Raw genomic sequence first — 20634 nt, forward strand, 5'->3', positions numbered from 1 at the left:
TAACTTGAGAATAAACATTTATGTCAAGTCCTTGGCTTTATGGTTAATTCATAATTAGACCAAATTTTAATTCCATTAAATATTCTAACCCATTAGAATAAAACCAATGCACTTTTGTCCCCCATCATTGAATCCAGTTCAATAATAATATTTAATAAATCCTTATTACCCTTGGTTAGGACTGTAAATGAGCCGAGCCGAGCTTTTGGCTTATCGAGCTCGGCTCGTTTACAACAGTGTCGAACTCGAGCCTAGCAAGCCTCAGAATTGAGACTCGAACTCCAGCTTGGTCGAGTTCGAGTCGAGCTGAGCCGGCTCAATAACGAGCTCGTGAGCCCGATATCGAGCTTGAGCTCGATAAGGCTAGCGAGCTCGATCAAACCACCATTTCTCCAGGTTTGATCAAGCCAATTTCCCCTTTTTTACAGCAATCTTCTTGCATACAACATTTCATATTTACATCCAATATTGAATTAACCATGACAGTTTCGAACTTTACAAAATGCCTATTACTTTACAAAATCAAAAAACAGTTCTGAATATATACAAATAACATTCCAAGGTATGAAAATACAGTCCACCAATCAAAATCACTATCCACCAGTAGTTTGCAGTAGGCCTGTCTTTGACAAAAACCACAATTTCCCCTTGCTTGTAGAAAATGTTCAATTTAGTAAGTATTTTTTAAGGTAACTATGACAAGAGAAAAATATTTATAATCATGAAACAAAAGCAAAAGGAATAAAAGTTTTACCTATGCATGCCTCCTACCACAGCCAAACCATGCACTGAATCCCAGGAACTTACGGGATAGGAAGGTTGATCTCTAACGGTTGCTGCTCTTCCTGAAAATAACAAAGGAGGAGTAATTGAAGTTTAGTTAGTATAAATATAAAGTAATAACTAAATTTAATAAAAACAATATTCAATATAAGTATATAACCTACTTTACATCCTTTCTTCACCCCATTCAATGTCCTGCTCCAATCACATCCACATAAGAGCATCTCCACCGTGTTGGGAGTCAACGACGATCGGTACGTGTCAATAACGCTATTGCCGACGCTGAAAGTAGACTCAGAAACAATCGTAGTAATAGGGATGACTAATATGTCACGAGCCATGATAGACAAGATAAGGAACTTTGTTGAATTAGCCTTCCACCAAGTCAAAGCATCAAACGCCATAAGGTCCCCAACACATTTATGGCATCCCTCTCCCAGGTAACAGTCTAACTCTGATTTCGTTGGCTCAACCGTCTCAACCACATCCAAAATCTCACTAAAATCATCCCAATCATCCGCCCTCTCTGTTGCTGCCCCCGACCCCTGACCAACAACCTGAACTCCACCCCTTGTAGATACAGAAGCACGGGCAGCTGTTAGTGCTTGACTGGCATCAACATACTCCCTATATACCTCATACAAGGCATCTGAAACAACATCCATATTTGCCTGCGATTCAGGCTCAAAATATATCTTAGGGAACGCCCATTGAATTACCCTCATCTTTAGTCTAGGGTCCAAAATAGCAGCTACACCCATCAATAGATTACATTCTCCCCAATATTTGTCAAACTTTTCTTTCATTTTCCAAATCATGGTATGTATAAACCCATCTCCATCTTGACTCTTACTATCCAACATAATTTTTATTGTAAAAACTTGATTTAGAAATAAGTTTGATGTTGGATAATCACTCCCTGATATCAAATTCGATGCACCACCAAACACCTTTAAAATTGAACAAATTTTCTCAACTTTGTCCCAATCCTCCTCCTTGGGACAATAATGATAACTCAAATCCCTCTCCTTCAAACAAGGGAAAACATGCCTAAATTTCATTTCCATTGTCAACATATCATATGTTGAATTCCATCGTGTTTTGCAATCAAGAATAAGCTTGCGAAATGGCAATCGGCGCATCTGAACAATCTTTGTAAACACCTTTAGTCTACTTTTCGATGAATTGATATATGCCACGGTATCACGGATGTCCTTAATAATGTGTCTAATCTAATAAAGATCATCTTGAACAACCAGGTTCAAGATATGTGCATAACACCTCACACGAAACATCTTGCCCCTACATATGAGCTTCCCCGTAGCTTGGAAATTATCTTTCAACACTTTTACTGTAATATCATTGCTTAAAGCATTATCCACCGATATCGTGTGGACCTTAGCTTCAATTCCCTAGTCCATCAAACACTTGAAAATTACATCAGCAATGGCAATACCAGAACGGGGAGGAGGGAAATGAATAAAGTTCAACACCCGTCTATTAAACTTCCAATTATCATCAATCCAATGCCCAGTCAAGACCATGTATTCCATCCTCTGGTTGCCTGAATGCCATAGATCTATGGTCAGACTTATCTTCTTAACACCCTTCAATAGGGTCAGCAACTTCTGCCTCTCATTTTCAAACACTCTCATACAATCATTCTTACAAGTATTACGGAATATCGGAGTCCATTCAGGAATTCCGTGCTTCATCATGTTGTTTAACCCCTCTTCCTCCACAATAGAAAATGGATGCTCATGCATCAATACCCAATGTGCAATAAGCTCCCTCATCTTCAGCATACTGAATTGGCCTCGTGGAGGAGGCAGGATAGTAGAGCCACCCTGAGAACTGGAAGAGGGGGAATTTATTTGTTGTTGCCTCAAGTGAGCTGTTTTCTTCGCACACCTTTTCAAATGTCTATTGAATTGTGTTGTGCTTCCACTAGCAGTCATTTTCAACTTTGTTTTACAATGAATGCATTCTCCCTTCCTTGTACCACCAGGGAGAGCCACCTCCCTAAATTCTGACAACACAGCTGATGTCTTTGCTCTCTTCTTCCTCTCTAGTGGATTGTCACTGTCCTCAACATTTTTGGGGCTACTCACACTTTGTTCGGTATCACATGTGCTTCCATAAATGTTACCCCGATCGACTGCTCTTACCGTAACACAATCGTCGATGTCATCCAATGTAGGGGTGCTTGAGGAACTGTCTCCCGATTCCATACCTACAATTGAAAAATGAATTAACCATTATTGTTAGACAATATCATAAAGTTAAAATAATATATAATTGATAATTCTGGTTCATTTTTGACATGCTTAATAAAATAAATTCTGGTTCATTTGTGGTTGTTATCTGCTTGACATAATATATATTCATTTAAAAAAAAAAAATATGTTATATTTTTCATGGGTTAGAATTATACTTTTGAGGGCTTCAAAAAGCCAATAGAGACCATTAAGCAAACTGAAAAGCCATTGCTTGGTGGTTTAAAATTATTAGTGTTAGACACATGTATCAAAAAAATAAAAATCATAGACAATCGAACAGTAGTAAGCAACCATAAAATTATTGAAATTATATTATTTAAAATTTGATAAAAATAACATAAATCACAATTATTTTGTTCCTCTAGCATCACATGTATAAAAACAATAATAAAAACATTATTTTTATTAATCATTTTTTGAGACATGGCAGCGACTCTTACTTATCCCTTTTACTTCCAAAAACATATAAAATGTTTTTGGAATTGAATACTTCATGCATTTGCATTTGTTGGATAATAAGTACTATATGTATATGTGTCAATGTCCATGCCCTTATCAAGAATCTAGTGACATCAAATGACTCATGTACATGAATTATTCCTTCCAGTGTTTTGAAAAAATAAAAATAAAAGTGTCTAAAATATTATTTTCTTGGGAACCACTCTACACCCCTCCCCCCCACAAAAAAAAAGTAGGCAATTGAGGTCACTATTATTTCCATTTCCATTTTTGTCAATTTGGTGGGATGAAATTTCAGGTGAAAGGGCCAGCGGTTCTTGCAGCCACAAAGTAGAAGATGTTTCATCCCTACTTAATACTGAAATGTGAAAATCCATTTGAGGAAATTCATGTGGTTGTGGATTAAAGGCGTGAATGAGGGTCCATGTGAATACTAAATGACTCTAGTAAAATGAACAAAGTGAAAGAAAATGCTTGCGAGAAGTAAACCCAACTTTGTTTTAGCTAACTCTTTAATTCTCAGTACTTGCTTTTGTATCAAAAACTTTGCCCTAGCTTTTATCCCATGTAATGTACAGGCTGTATGATCAAATCAAAGGATGTAATATGAGAAGAAATGTGTGCTCTAAGTTGTTGATGGTAACAGGAGAGTTGAGGCTCATTTGCGAAAATTTCAAACAAATAGGCAGATAGACATTCAAGAAAGCAAATAGTTATCAGATCCTGCCAACAATTTTCAACCAAGCCTACCCCATCTCTACTAACATTCTAGCATCTACAACTGCTCCCATTTCAAACAAATAGGCAGAGATGCATTTAAGAAAGCAAATAGTTTAACAATTTTCAACCAAGTCGACCCCATCTCTGCTAACATTCTAGCATCTACAACTGCTCCCATTTCAAACAAATAGGTAGAGAGACATTTAAGAAAGAAAATGTACCAACTCATCCAAAAAGCATCAAAAAAAAAAAAAAAAAAAAGTGCCAGTAAGCTACACTCCACGCATAGCAAACTAACCTGGAAGTTTCAGAGATTTTCAGAGTGTCTACGATTTCGGGCCTCTTTTTCCAGTTGCCGAGATCAGAGATGGCGACGAAGATTATCGATTTCACGGCGAGGAATCGTGTCTAGTTTGCGATTTGGGGGTCTTTGTTTGCGATTTGGGATTTAGGGCAAGTGGGAATTGAAATTGATTTGGTGTATCGTGTTATACGAATTTGCACTTTGGGGGGGCTGTCATTTTTTTGAACTTTTTTCACTGGAAAATATCAGTTTAATACCTAATGGTTTTAAAAATCACCAAAGCACCCTATGTAAGTGCACAGTGTTTACGCGAGCCTACGAGCCGAGCTTCACTGTGTTCAAACTCGACTCGGTTAACAAACCGAGTTTGAGCCGAGTCGACACGATAATAATCGAGTCGAGCTCGAAACGAGCTTTAACCGAGTCGAGCTGAGCCGGCTCGGCTCGTTTACAATCCTACCTTTGGTTAGTGCTAGCTATCCATAGATAATCATTTCTCACTAATACATTAATTCGGATGCAACCGTTTACATCCGAACATCATTAATTTGATTAATGATATGTATTACTCTCTCTCCTTGAGCTTGGTTTTATGTGTGACCATTTTGGTTCACTGTGATCTAGCCATGGGCCCAATATCTGATTTTGATATGTTTCGTTATAATTCTTTATAATCGAAACTCCCTCTGATTATGGTAGACGTCTAGCAATGTTCCATAACCCCTAAACCACAATGAAGTGTAAACTCCAATGAACCTATTCTGATCGTACATACCGTGTAGTCAAATCCCTCCGTTATCTAATCTTGATTAAGAATGGTTCATGGTATGTCAAAACATTTAACTTAATCTTTAATAGAATTTTCAATCGATACAATGGAGCTCATCAACATGAAACTACTTTTCATCTAACATTCATTATACTCTGGCCAGAGATTTCCCTTTTCCAATGTTTATTGACATTCGTCTGGGAACTCGAGATTAGACTATTTTGAGTTAACGGATCCCATCTTGACCATCACTTGTCCTCGCACATGAATAACATATGACCAAATTGACTTATTACACAAGACATGACTAGTATCGTGCTTATACACCATATGCATCCTATGTTGAATCCAACCGTAATGTTTCAAGTCTAAGGATCAGTGGTACACTAGCACGATCCTACGATGCATCATTGACCATATTCATGTGATTCATCATAATCGGTCGTATTCGATAAACAGTTCACTAACCGTTTATCCATGCTAATGCCTTAGTGACTGGTAGCTTGCCAAATGCTCCAAATTAAAAACCTTACTAACCTAACTACTAAATTGCATATAGGGTGAGCAAGGGTTGATCCCATAGGGAATGATTCGATTAAATCCTATATTCTGACCAATAACCACAACGAAAACAACAGAAAAATAAAATAAAATAAAATCCTAAATAGTAAACATGACAACAGAATAATGAAAGGGGTTGTAGACAATGCAATCTAAAGTGAAACGAATAAATCTCCAATGGTAGAAAATATTAGATTAAAAACAACCAGTTCTCAGTTCAAGATCCACCTAAACATGAATGGACATGAACTAACCGTAACATTATTCTATCTCGTTATTATGAAATTATTGACCCTAAGAAACAACAAGCTCTGTTACCTGAATTTTCCCTTAATTGTTACTACTGAAATAAGCTCTTCAATTAGATCCTAACCCTTGAACAATATAGAATAAGCTCTCTAAGTTTAATTCAATGGCAGCCTTAAGAATTAGGAAAATAGATCAATCCAAGCAACAATCACGCAAGATCGGATTATTAAACTTAGGTTATGTTATTCAAGGTGACAGACTGAAAACTTGTCCGTAATCATCTATCATCATGTGTTACTCATAAAATAGAAAGAGGAAAATTACGTATCAGAATTCCTAATTCTAATAGATAAAATTCTGATTAAACAATTTAGCAGGCCATTACTAAATCACCCAAACAAAAATCATAAACAATTAAAACAGAATAACATAAACAATTCCAATAAGAACGAGATTAAGAACAATGTTACTAAAGTTAAGTTACACCAATGACATGAATTCAGGCTTCAAAATCCCCTGGAATTGAAGAAGAAAAATCAGCCGCACATATTGACGTAGAAAGTTAAAAAACCTCAAAAACAAAAACCTCCACTGCCATTCTCCCCCCCTTGTTTAACCTAACAACTCATAAATAAATAATGTGTTTTACCTCAATTCTGCCCTAGGAAAAATGAAAATTACTTTCCTAGACCTTTCCTAAACGATAGACTTCCAAAACTGTCAATTCCTTATCAGATATGGAAAACAGAATTCGTAATCCAGCTTGCACCAGGATTCTCACAATGTAAAAGAAATTTTCTGGGCTTGGTCACTTCATAAAAGTTGTAGTCCTAGATGTGCAGATGAATTTGGGCTTTTGAATCACCTATTTTAAATATTTGAAGCTCCAGTTAGGCCTTTTCGAAGACTCAATACTCAGCGAGGAAATCCTTCTGTGAATAGGATTTCAGGTTTGGTTTTGCAACAACTAATGAGGGTCCAAACGAACTCAGATTCTCGCCCATAATACCTTCTTGGAAGGCTTGATTCGTCTACTTTACTTTTTTTGAAGAATACTTTTGCAATCGAGAAATCTGACTCCATGAAAAACCTAAAAAACGCAGCACTGGTCAGAATAACAAAAAATCTGGAATTTCCTAATCTTTTCTCAATTATTTCATAAAGTCTATCCAAATATGCTAAACTTACAAAATAAACTCTAATCAACTCAACTAGGCATAAAACATAACAAAAAACATAATATGGAAGGAATAAAAAAATATATAAATTACACTCTTATCAGTGACATACCTCTTATAATCACCCACACTAATACCATCGCATGATATTCAATGGAGACATTCAGCATGTCTACTACACAATGTTATTGCCCAATTAACATTACTTGCGTAGGGAATTCTTTGATGATTTGATCTTCTGAAGATCCATGTCATCCGGACATTTCACATGCAATATTAAATATAATATAATATAATATAAATGAAGCAGAAAATCAACATGTGAAATAAGAACACTTTCTTTTATTCATAATACATTTACAAGATATAATGTCATGAAACCGACAACACAATTGGTTCCTAGGGCATACACTAACAGACTTACTAGCGACTGGTTAATCGAATGTTTTCTGAGCAGATAAAAAAATGAATGGAAGTCTATGTTGATGATATGTTGGTCAAATCGCATGTCGCTTCAGATCATATAGCGCATCTCGTTGAGATGTTTGGTATACTCCGAAGGTACAAAATGAAGCTCAATCCTCTCAAATGTTCATTCAAAGTATCCTCGGGAAAATTCCTGGGGTATATGGTTAACCAGAGAGGAATAGAAATCAACCCCAAAAAGATCCAAGCTCTCCTTGATATGAGAAGCCCGACCAACCGAAAACAGGTTCAGAGTCTCAATAGGCAAATAGCGACACTCAATCGCTTTATATCAAGGGCAACAGATCGTTGCTTGCCATTTTTTAATATACTCAGGGCCAACAAGAGGTTCGAATGGACTCCCGAATGTGAACAGGCTTTCCAGAGCATTAAAGAGCACCTCGAAAAGCCACCTCTTCTGTCCAAGCCTCTCCCTCAGGAAATTCTTCTTCTGTATCTGTCCTTCTCTCAGCATGCGGTCAGTGCAGCTCTAATCTGGGAAGAAGGTAAGGTCCAATGGTCGGTATATTATGCGAGTAGACGTCTGTTGGACGCCGAAATACGGTATCCAGAAATAGAGCTAATGCTCTGCTGATCACCTCCAGGAAATTGCATCCTTATTTTCACGCCCACACAATCCATGTATTGACCAACTATCCGCTCAAGCAAGTCTTCAAAAAACCAGAGGCTTCAGGTAAGTTGCTTAAGTGGGCGATGGAACTAAGTCAGTTTGATCTGCAATACAGATCGAAAGCAACCACTAAAGGGCAAGCTATTGCCGATTTCATTTTGGACTTCTCATACCAACTGGTTAAGGAATCCGAGCAACATGCCAGTGAGGTCACCCAGGAAATAATTCAGAATCTATCGACCTAGAGCCTCTATGTCGATGGGTCCTTGAACAGGAAAAAGGTCAGGGCAGGTCTTCTCCTCCTTAGTCCTGAAAGGACTTGCATCCATGGTATTCTTCGATTTGGGTTCAAAGCGACCAACAACAAAGCCGAGTACAAGGCATTGCTCACTGGTCTGCGGTTGGCAAAAGAAATGGGGTCAACCGTGATCAGCTTTCATAGCGACTCCATGCTGGTTGTTAACCAGATCTTGGGGGAATATCAGGCTAAGGAAGAAAACATGATCAGTTATCTAAATAAAGCTAAGGCCACGCTCGAGCCATTCAAGCACTTCACGATCATGCAAATCCCTAGAGACAGTAATTCTGTCATGGATGCCTTGGCAAAAATAGCCTCATCGCTGGACTCAGATGCACCAGAAAATATTCCTGTTTTGTTTATAGAGATCCCTAGTATCAGCTCGCTCGAACAGGCTGTGAATGTGACAGAAACAGTGTTCTAGATGACCCTAATTATTCAGTATCTCCAAGATAGGACCTTGTCCAATGACAAGATCGAGGCAAGAACCATGCGAACTAGAGCTGCTCGTTACAAACTTATAGGAGATCAATTGTACAAGCGGGGGTTTAGCGCTCCTCTCCTCCGATGTGTAACTGATGAGGAAGTAGACTATATCATGAGGGAGATACATGAAGGGATCTGCGGTAATCACACTGTTGCGTGATCCCTCACCAACAAAGTTGTTCGTCAAGGGTATTACTGGCCCCTACTCCAAGAGGATACCTTCAACTTTGTAAAAAAGTGTGACAAATGCCAGCAGTTCGCAAATATACCGCGAGCTCCTTCCCATCAGCTGATAACCATGATCAGTCCCTGGCTATTCTCCATGTGGGGAATCGATCTTATTGGACTCATGCCAGTGGAAAAGGGAGGGGTCAAGTATATGATGGTCACGGTGGACTACTTTACCAAGTGGGCCGAGGTCGAACCCTTGGCCACGATCACTACCAAAAAGCTCAAGGACTTCGTCTTCAAAAACATAGTGTGCCGCTATAGAATTCCTCATACCTTCATCTCTGATAATGGGAAGCAATTCGATAACGAGAAATTCAAGTAGTTTTGCGATGAGCAAAAGTTCACCTCAGTCGCAAGACCGCAAGCAAATGGCCAGGTTGAAGTTGTCAACAAGACCATCAAGCATATTTTGAATGCTAAACTTGGCGCTTCCAAGGGTAATTGGGCCGACGACCTCCTAGAAGTCCTATGGGCATATAGGACAACTCCGAAAACGTCTACTTCAAAAACACCTTTCTCGCTAACATATGGCTGTGAGGCAATGATCCTAGTGGAAATAGGGACTAGTTCACTTCGGAGAGACCTGTTTAATGAAACAGGCAATGAATCGCTTATGCGTGCAAGTCTAGATCTAGTTGAAGAACATCGCGGTAAGGCTCAGCTAAGGATAGCGGCCTACCAGCAGTGCGCGAAAAGATTCTTCGACTCTAAAGTCAGGAGAAGAGACTTTCCGGTCGGTGACCTAGTTTTGAAAGAAGTCCTTCTTGGTACGAGAGAACCAAGTGCAGAAGTATTGGGGCCAAATTGGAAAGGCCCATACCGCGTCGCTAAGGTGATACGACTAGGGACTTATCACCTTAAAAGGCTCAACGGTTCCGAAGTACTGCGAGCTTGGAATGCTGAACATCTTCGCCCCTATTATCAGTAATTCCGAACTCATTTTCTAATTTTCTTGTAAAGGATTTACTCTTTTAAGCCTTGTAAGTAAGAGAACTCTTATGTAATATTGTTTCTCGCATGTGTGCCTTTCTGTTCACATATGTAATGTTTGTACAAATACTATCACAAAAAGTTATAAAGCAACATTGTGTCCACATGTGTAATGTTTGTGAGGCACGAAAAATTATAAGTACTCACAAATGATTAAAGAAATAGTCTCTTTATTTATTATAATTGAAAGCAAGTACAGAAATGAGAGCACAGGTACGGTTATAAGAAAAAGAAAAACAGAAGCAAAAACCATCATTGGCCTTTGTTCCTAGGCCTTGAAGGTGCGACCTCAGTATCTCCAGGTTGGTCATTGACCACTTGGTCAGCCGCCGGTTCCTCTGGGATGTACTCCTCTGGATGCTCATCTTCCGGATAAGGCCCTTGACCTTCCTCCTCGTCATCGGCCTACTCCATGGAAGCGAGAATCCTCTGGTAGTTGTATGGGAGATCAATGAGGTCTATGTTCGGATTCTTTGGTCGTAGGGCATAAATGGACTGGATCGACCAGTCAACAGCTCTCCTCTCAATTTCCAGCTCTTGTTGCCTTATCTCTCCTGTTAACGAAGTGACGCGTCCTTAGGACAATTGAAGTTCCGCCTCAAGTGCCCACCTTTGTTTCTCGGTGGTTTCCCACAACTGCGCTCTCTCCTATTCTGCTGGCAAGGCCCGCTCGGAGTTCGGTCGTAGCTCTACCTCTTTCTCGCCAGCCTCCTAGGTAAGTCTGGCCACTGTCTTTTGGAGCTCTTTAACCTCTTCTCCCATCTTCTCCAGCTCGGCCTTTTGGAATTCCACCGTACGGAGAGCAGCATTCCTTTCTGACAGGTACTGGTTCGCCTAAACGGTGGACAAGTTCATCTTCATTTGCGCGGTCTCTAAGTCTTGTTTCAGCCACACGTTTTCTTCTCTCAGCTCGACGAGCCCCTCAACGGCTCCCAATTGAGTTTTCTGCTAGGCCAAGTGCATGGCGAGTAGAGACAGACTGCATAGCAAAGGGAACAGGGAGTTAAATTCATTTTCATTGAAAAAGTAAGGGAAATATAAGAAAGTCCTCGACGAGGACGAACCCTCGTACCTGGCTTTGCAACTAAAAAGTCATGGTCATCAAGTCCACAGGGTTGGAGGCCATGAAGCTAGTTGGCACTCTAGCAGGGTGAACATCACCAGCTGCAAGTGCTCCGGGAATTGCCATATAGAATCTAGCACAGGCGTGACAGTTCTCACAGCAAGTGGCGTCTCACCCACTGTTTCTTTGCCTGCTTTCCTTCCAAGAGTCGCACCCTCCCGTTGCCCTCTACGTGAACCCTCAGGGGCAAGTGTAATGCCGATCGTGCGCCTAGGGGGCCCTCCCGAGTGAAAGGCCTAGTAAGGCTGCAACCCTACAGGCTGAACGCCCAAGCTGTCCGGCTCAGACTCTGACTCCTCGACTTGAAGCTGCTTCCTTTTCTTAGATTTCTAGGCCACATTCTTCTACTTAGGACGAGCAGCCGTAGGCTGGGGAGCGTTCGCTGGCTGAGTTGGTGTCCTCGCCAGCGTTCTTTCGACGGTAGGACCGGTGGGGTCCACCTGGCTAGTCCCATGGTACCAACCCGAGGAAAGGCAAACCCTTTGGCTCTCAACGACCTGGGCACCTTGGGTGGCATGGTCGTTGCATGCAAAAATCGTTAGCAAAATAATTCGTTGCATCCAAGAAATAAGATTGGCTAAAGTTACGGACACTTACTCGGTAAGGATTCCAAGGTCGCTTCAGGATTAAAGAAGTTGTACTTCTTTAAGTTAGCAGTTGTCACGAGCAGTTTTGCGTCGCGACTCTGATCGGGTAGAAGACTGAAAGCAGTTATTCTGATAAAATCAGTGAGAGCCAACAACTTGGTCATCTTGTTTACTGCGAAGAAACGGAAGAGTTCATTAGCAAAGATTAAAAGAAAGGAAATTCACCAAGTAAAAGAAGGGAAAACCTACTCGGTTCCCTAAAATGGCAAATGCCATCGTAAGGGAAAAAGGAAAATTTCGTCTCATATGCCCCGATGTTGCTGTGGTAATTAAATATCCCTCCCTCGATCGTAGATTTCCTCGAGGTGTGACCTCGAAGTGATCGAGGATCGACCTTATAAAAGGGATGGAAGGGAATCAGCATTCCGCTCGGAGATCGCAGCCATTCCCTCTGGTAGATTCTGAGCTGTATACGTCCTGTGTTGGTAGACGTCTACGTTAATTGCGTATTGGTCAACCACCTTTTGTATTTCCTCTCTTGTGGCCATTGACAGAATTTCTTACGAGGGACCTGCTGGGGCATCCTGCACCGGCGAGCTCATCCCCTCGCCTATCTTGGTCATTAAAGGGTCCATCTTTTCTACGGTCTGAAAAAGAGCGACATGCAGGGATTACTCAGTCTTCGTACAAAGTTTTGTACGATGACGTGGAAGAAAAGATAAACACAATGTGTTTTCCTTAAACCCTAGAAAAACCTTAAGAATCCTTAGGGACCACCCCCAAAGATTCAAACCCTAGAAGAAAGCCCATTCTCTGTTTGACCGCCCACAAACACCCATCATTATTGCATGGTTATCCATAAAACAGAAAAAAGAAAGTAATGGAAGGATCTTCCTTACCTCTTGGGTGTGGAAATTGAACTTCCTGCTATGAACGTCAAATGCGCACCAACTCGAAGGATGGAAAATTTGGAAAGCTTCTTGCTTTTTTCTGAAAAAGTGGGTGTTGTCACATTGCTTAAGGTGAGCCTGGGATTTTATAGTGGAGGAAGTGACGATTGGTTTTCCCAAAGCCAAGCGACGTTTGGGCGAAAGTCATCTCTCGCCGTTGATCATGACCACGTGTCATCAATCGGCGAGAAGAAGTAACCGCCACGTTTCGAGAAATTCAATCGTCACTTCTCTCCGTTGAAATAATCAAGCAATGACTCGTTTCCCTCCTCCACATTAAATGCGCTCTCATCCGCATTTAATGCTCTGATAAATAATATCGTTTCAATATGGCTTACATTTAATGCGCATGGTTGGCACTTATTGCGCATGACTAGCACTTATTGCGCATAAGACACGTTTGTCAAAGTAAAAGACACTTCATTAAATGGATTAGCTATCAAGCGCAACGGATAACATTTGAAGAGGTCGTTGGGACAAAACACTCTTCGTCGCATGTCCGTTGCGGAGCGATGTGACTCCTTGCCTTCAGCAAAAATATGCTAAGTATAACCAGGTCACGGACCTCAGTTAAGATAAGAGGCACATCAATATGGCACTGAATAGGGTCTGGTCTAGGTCTTCGACCTGTCGGAAGGAGACCATATCAGGTCACTCGTAAGGAAATGTCTTATGACCTCTTTGTAGCTAGGTCGGATCGATCAAGCGTCATTCGGAACATATCAAATCAAGGCATAATTGTGAAGTTCTGAAGATTCGATTCTCAAACCTTAAAAACTAGGGGACTTCTATTATGCCTGAAAAAGTAGGGCCGACACGGAGTCTTGTCAGTGTGGCGTGTTCAGAACTTAGGAATGTTCTACGACCGTTCAGACGCAGCCACGTCACATGATGACGTGAGTGGCATGCCCCTATCAGTGCAATAGGTGAATGCCAGGTTAGCAAATGGTTGGAAATCGTCCACGTGTCCAATCCCTGCACAAGTCGAGGAAATCACTCGGGCAGGTGAACAATGAGACGCAGAGAAGGATTTACACGGTACCCACCCATTTACAGATTTAGTAATCATTACCTTGATTCATCCCACTATAAATAGAGGACTCCTCTCTCATTTACGGGATTGGCTAATTTCACTCTAGAATAGCTTGCTTTCTCTCTCTCTCTCTCTCTCTCTCTATCTATCTATCTCTTGTATTCTCTAAGCTGTAACTTAGCTCGCTGAACGCGATTTGACCTTACTCTCCTTAATACAATATCAGTGGACGTAAGATTCTTTTTTGAGCATCCAAACCACTTTAAACATCGTCTTTCACCCTTTTTTTTTATATTAAATTCTCTCTTATCGTGTGTGACTTCTAAGCCTGCTTGGCATTGCTCACGTGCGAATAATTGGTGTCAAAATCCAACATCAACATATAGGATCACAGAAGCTCAATATCCAAACCAATTTATGTTAGAGGTGATCTTAGCATCATACAAAAGACACCGTTATTTCAGTACTGTTTACTAAAGGTTCATATATAGTTTTTTTTTTTGCATTTTTGGTCTTAATGGTGTGAGAGTTACATACTAATTTGTATCCATCATCTGTCATTAATTATCAACATGGCATGTGAGGTGATCTGCTTCAAGTGCAGCTTCATGGAGATGATTTTATGTATGATGGGATTTTGCTGAGGACACATCTGCTACATTTATTTCTCTTTGTAAACGTTCGTTCCATGGTTTCACAAATACTATGCATGCACATTATTAATGATTTTATGTGGAAAATTATATTAAATGGAGTTTGGCCATGCGTTTCCATTTATTTCGATTTAAATGTGTTACTCATGTTAAGACGTACTAAAAGATTGATAAATTTGTGTACAGGCCTGCTTCTGGTGTATTTGATAATGAGGAGATGGGGTTATGTATAGGGTTTATTAGGAGCATCATAAATTTGACATTTGCAACCCGACAGTGTTTTGCTAAACATGGTATGATGTCGTCTCAATATCAACCGTTATTATTAGTTCGTAAGTATTCACCATGTAGCTTAGTGAAGGAAAAATTATCAGACATCTTCAAACATAATCCCAGTGAAGTGCAATTCTGAGAAAGAAATTTATTATACAAACTCAAACACTTGCTTCTACCACTACAAAATCAATCAAAATTTAAAAATGCTTTAGTTTCAGACTGGTACGTCGTAGCTTGCTGGAGTTCTGGAACTCTACTAATACAAGAAAACTGAAACATAAGTGTCAAACTGATGAATGCCAGATCTCCTTCGATGCATGTAAAAAGTAAAAAGCTTGTCCATGATTTTCTTTTCAAGTACCACCACTCGCTTCGGCAAAGCTTTTACTGGAGTATCCTGGCTTACAAGAAGTGGCCTCAGATTCAGGCGGGCGGGACTTTCTGTCATATTTTTTATTAGCTTAACTTTCTGCAATTAAGAGTTCAAGAAAAGGCATGACCAAAGAAAGTTCAAACGCTAAATTAATAATAAGATAAAAGAAAAGAAAGGCCAACTGCTTCAGTTTCGTGTTGAGTTTGCCGGATGCAGAGAAGACACATGATGCTGTAGGATTTACCCTGTAGGAGCTGGATTTGCTGCTGTAATTGGGCAAAAACGATGAGCTCAGCCCAATGGAAACTTTACAGGGGTTAACTAAGAAAGCAGCTAGTTAACTTTAAGTAAAGTCCAATAAAAAAAGGCCCAGGGAGGAAAATATTGACTTGACAAGACTAGATGAATTGAACCAAAAAACAAAAAAAAGGTGTAGAAAGTATTTAAGTGGAATTAGTAATTTGTAATCAACTTTTCAAAATTTATCCTCTGCCCATGAGAGGAGGAGATTGATTGTAAAACAATGTAGGCAACAAGTAAAGCTGATACAGCAGCATTCCTTTGGCAACTGGACATTTCTATTCTAAAAAAATGAATGAGAATCTGTCACTGTTAATTTCTGTCTGATTACAGTTCAAACATTTTACTAGAAATAAGCGAACTCTTTATATAAGGATAGCAACCAGAGAGGATCCACCATGGAGAATGCTTTCATTCCACTTTATATTTTTCCAGTTTATTAAATTTAAGCTTTATTTGTCCAAGTCAAAAGGACAGCTTGAATATACAAAACTTAGAACGAGCCGGCAGTTACCTTTGGTTTTATGTATTTAGTTACCCATCTTTTTGGTGCCCTTGATTACAGTTTGTAATTACATTTGTTAAATTCATTAATGTGACTACATAAGTTCTTTTTTCATTCCTCTTCTATTTCAGAAATTTAATCTATCAGGTTTACTGTTTTTTCTTCAGCGCATGGACATTTGGTTACTAAGTATATACAAAATTTGGCCAACCTGTGAGTATTCCTGAGACTAGAGCTTGATTCGTTATAATTAATAAACCAGCTAACTTAAATGGTGAATTTATTGTAAGACGTAAGTATATAAGAGGACGGGTAAAAATTGTACTCACACGAAGGTTTAGGATAATTGGGGTACAATAACAAGTTTGGCAAAACAAAATTTTACAACCCTTGGTACGCCACCATTAGGAAAGAAGCTCAAGCTGCCATAGAAGCCACTGCAACGCATGCATGCTTGATGTGATGATAACTAGCCTAGCAATTGCAAAAAACACATTCATTTTGGAAGGAATTTTATTGATGAAAAACATAATTTGAGATAGACAATGCTCCAGGATGCAAATTTTTCCAGACAGATGCAGCATATATTGATTCTTGTACTCGGCGTCAACTAATTAGACCAGGTTGTTGGAGTTGTCGACTATTTTAGTATTAATGGGTAACGGAGACGCAATCGGGGGTCCTACTGCCAGGTTAGCGGTCGGGTACCCCGCTCCCCGGTGAGCAGGCGGGGGTCGTGGGGGCAGCGCCCCCGAGCCCGTAGGCGGTTTTGGGCTTTTCTATGTATAACCGTTGTATGATTTCTTTTAAGTTACTAATTCCTTATTGTGTTGGGCTTAGGAATAGGAATCATTGTAAAACTATGTTTAGTCTCTTAAACCTAGTATATAAACATATTTTTCTCTTGTTATGTATGTGAGAGCAATTCATTCATTGTAAACGAGAGAGGTGAGACATATTGCAATAATATTGACTCAGCTGGATGTAGCCCATATTGAGTGAACCAGGATAAATCGCGTGTGTTATTTTCTTTGTTTACTGTTTGATTTGTTTTATTATTATATTTTGTTCCTGTTGTTGTCTCTATTTCGTTCACAGGTGATGCGGGTGCAAATTGTTGATGCACTCCATTCGTACTAGGACTCCTATTAGTTATAGGAGCCGGCCTCAGACTCCGGCGAACAAGACTTCCTGTTACAAACACGAGATTGGAGTGATGAGTTAGATATTGAAACACAAAGCACATTTACTGAAACAGGCTTCACTCTTAGAAATCTCTAAGCGGTTCTGTTCCATTTCAAGATTGGGTTTCTTCAAGTATGTCAAAGAAAGTCCGATACAGCCCAAGATTGGAGTGATTATATACATGGTATGTGTGTTAAAAGCTGTAACCCATCACGTAAATCAGAAGAATGATTTGAACCTTGGATAGCTGCGAACTCTGGAATTCTTGATTCTGTTGGTAGAGGCCATGAATTCAATGTCAATACGATGTAGGCTACAAGCAAAGCACAAACAGGAACACTCACAATCCGTTTCATTGCCTAGTTCTCTGAATAGGTTATCAAGTGCATGTGTCAAGTGATATATTTAAAGACAAAATTAATGCCATCCTAGTTGAAATAATCAATATATATATATATATATATTTTTTTTTTTTTTTATGATCAAGAACTCTCCACCAGTTTGCACGCGATTATGTAAATCCCTTCAATAACCACTTCTATTAGTGTTTAAGAGAACTCAAACTTAAGAATCATGTTGGACCCTTTTACTCTTTAATCATCAAATTACTCTATGGTGATTGAAATATTAATGCTAAGTTAGGTGACTGTAGAAAAATGGAAGCACATCTTAACCACAATGTCAAGAGCTGTATTATAAAGTTTTTAAAAATTCATGAGAGCTCAAATCACAATCTTAACTATTCGTTAATCAATAAATAGTCAAATGTTCATGTTGAAAAAAAATGCAAAATTTAGCCTCTTGTAATCCTTTCAGCATTGTACAAAGTCAAATAGAAGTCACTAAATGGATCGCACTTCATTTGTGCGCATGTGATGTGATAGTTGTTTGAATTTGAACTTTGAAGACTTGGTCAGTCAACTATTTAAAATATTCCAAAAAGATTTGACTTGAAATTTAGTTGTTTGCGTGCTGTATAAGTTATATATATGTGTCATTTTATTAGTAATGCAAAGACAATGTTCTAAAAGAGCAGATTTTTAAGACATGTAATACCCTCAACTTTGTTTGTTATTGCTAATTAGTACTTTAACCCTGTTTTTTCCGATGGGTGCATCCCTTAATTTGTCCATGGCTCGAACTTCTGTCGCTTTCAGGAATCATATAGAGTAAACGACATGTTCCCACCCAAGGTTTGACGAAATCCCAAGTTGGTATGCCAAGTTCCATTTATTCCATATTCCCACCCCTAAAATAACATTGTTAACATTTTTTGGGGTAGTGAGGGTGTAATTACCATAATGCCCTTAACCCTAAATTAATAAATTATATTTTAGCCCCTAAATTACTAAAATTATAAAATTAACCATCTTGTTTTGAAATTACTTCAATTACACCCTCAGTGACTGTGCACCGTCTCGATTTTCATTGGATCTGGGCTGTTTTCGATGATGGCGAAACCCCTCTCACCTCCATCAGCTTCCCCATCATCCATCATCCAAAACCCCTCTGATTCCCGACTCATTGACCTCTCCAATCGACGGCGCCGTCAGGGTTAGGTTTTTGTCATTCTTCGTCGGATTCCGGTCGATTCCGACGATGAAAATCTAATTCGACGTCACCACTACAACCAGCATCTCCTAATCTACAAAACCCCTATGTCCCAGCAACCGTTTAGTGGTCATTCGCCGGTGGAGATCGACGAAAACCAGCCGCATGTGGCGGCTATCGTGGCTGGCGATCGGTGAGTGATAAGGGGTTGTTAAGGGTACGATTTTGTAGAGGGGAGGATAAGGGTTCGAATGGTGGTGACAAGAGTGATTTTGGGTGGAAGAATAGTCGGAAAAGGGCGAAAAACATCGGCGGTGAGGTTGGCTAACGTGTGCCAGAACTTTATCAAGGGTTGCGGTCTGCTAATGTGCGCCTCCTCTGTGAAATGACCAATTTACCCCTGAGCCGTTATATCTAGCCATTTCCCGTTACTTTAAGGGTGGGAATATGGAATAAATGGAACTTGGCATACTAACTTGGGATTTCGTCAAACCTTGGGTGGTAACATGTAGTTTACTCAATCATATATTTATAGGCTCCGACGTATTGGACCATCTGTCATACTTTGATGGAGTAAACTTTCTGCCTCTTGAGTGTCAAGGGCAAAGGCATGGTTAATTAAGAGAAATTTAGGAGCAAAAAATAAATAAACAAAGGTGAGTCGTTTGGTAATTCTTTTCTGTTCCATTTAATTTGAATTTGCAGAATAATTTCAAATTCTAAATATGCTACAATAAATGCATCACCCCAAGTTTTTGTCAAGATTTGAACCTTGGATACCGGAAAAATTCGGCAACCTGGCATTTTCTATGCCAAAAAAAACGAATGAGAAGTATTAAATTATATTTGATTATCCACCATGGGAATGCCTCAAACTTGAAAAGTAAACAACATTGTGAACTCAGAAGGAAGAAAGTCAAATTTTACGCTTCGAGTTCTCTAAGTCGATAATTTCCTTGGCGGCATGATAGCTATTGTAGTTACTATTAAGAACAACTGTATTTCTATTTTCAAAACTTTGAACATGCCAGAAAAAGTTTTTTAGTTTTTCTGAACTTTGAACAATCCAGCAGTTTCCTTTGGTTTATGAGTTCAGCTACTCCCATTATCATGGTGCCCTTAATTGTACTGCTAAATTCATTTCCGTCAGGTTCTACATAAATTCTTTGCATCAGTCATCATCCACGAATTCAATCCAGCGGGTTAACTGTTTTTCCTAAAACGAACTGTCAATTGATTAGGATGTGTAAACAAGTTTCTTGCCAACCTAATTTGATGATAACTAATAAGAGAAACATATTTATATGACGATTAATAATGTAAGAGAAGGAATTGCAACAAGCATATGTATTTTATTAATTAATATCAAACGTTGGACGAATTTTATAGATAAATACATGAATTAGAGATAGACAATGCTCCAGGATGCAAATTTATCCAAGACAGATGCGGTATATACTGAGTCATTATTTTAAACCAGGTGACAACGGAGCAAACTGTTGACGCAGTCCATTCTTACTAGGACTACTAAGAGTTACAGGAACTGGCCTCAGACTCCGGCGGATTAGACTTCCTGTCAGCAGAGACAAACACGAGAACAGAGTGAAAAGTTAACAACTGGAACACAAAACACATACATTTACTGAAACAGACAGGTTCTGTTCCTTTTCAAAATATGGTTTCTTCAAGTATGTC

The 20634-nt window shown here is 39.4% G+C and overlaps 1 protein-coding gene across 1 annotated transcript; it reads right to left on the reverse strand.

The window, feature by feature from the left end:
- Positions 1-803: 803 nt before the first annotated feature.
- On the reverse strand, positions 804-18913 carry LOC116145810 (zinc finger BED domain-containing protein DAYSLEEPER-like). The gene is made up of 4 exons (XM_031431252.1): positions 18859-18913; positions 2223-3016; positions 948-2015; positions 804-845 (listed from the first exon to the last, which is right to left on the reverse strand). The coding sequence occupies exons 1-4, from the start codon at positions 18911-18913 to the stop codon at positions 804-806; spliced, it is 1959 nt and encodes a 652-aa protein (XP_031287112.1).
- Between the last annotated feature and the right edge of the window lie 1721 nt (positions 18914-20634).

This window comes from Pistacia vera, unplaced genomic scaffold (genome assembly GCF_008641045.1).
Source record: "Pistacia vera cultivar Batoury unplaced genomic scaffold, PisVer_v2 Contig1145, whole genome shotgun sequence".
NCBI lineage: Eukaryota > Viridiplantae > Streptophyta > Magnoliopsida > Sapindales > Anacardiaceae > Pistacia > Pistacia vera.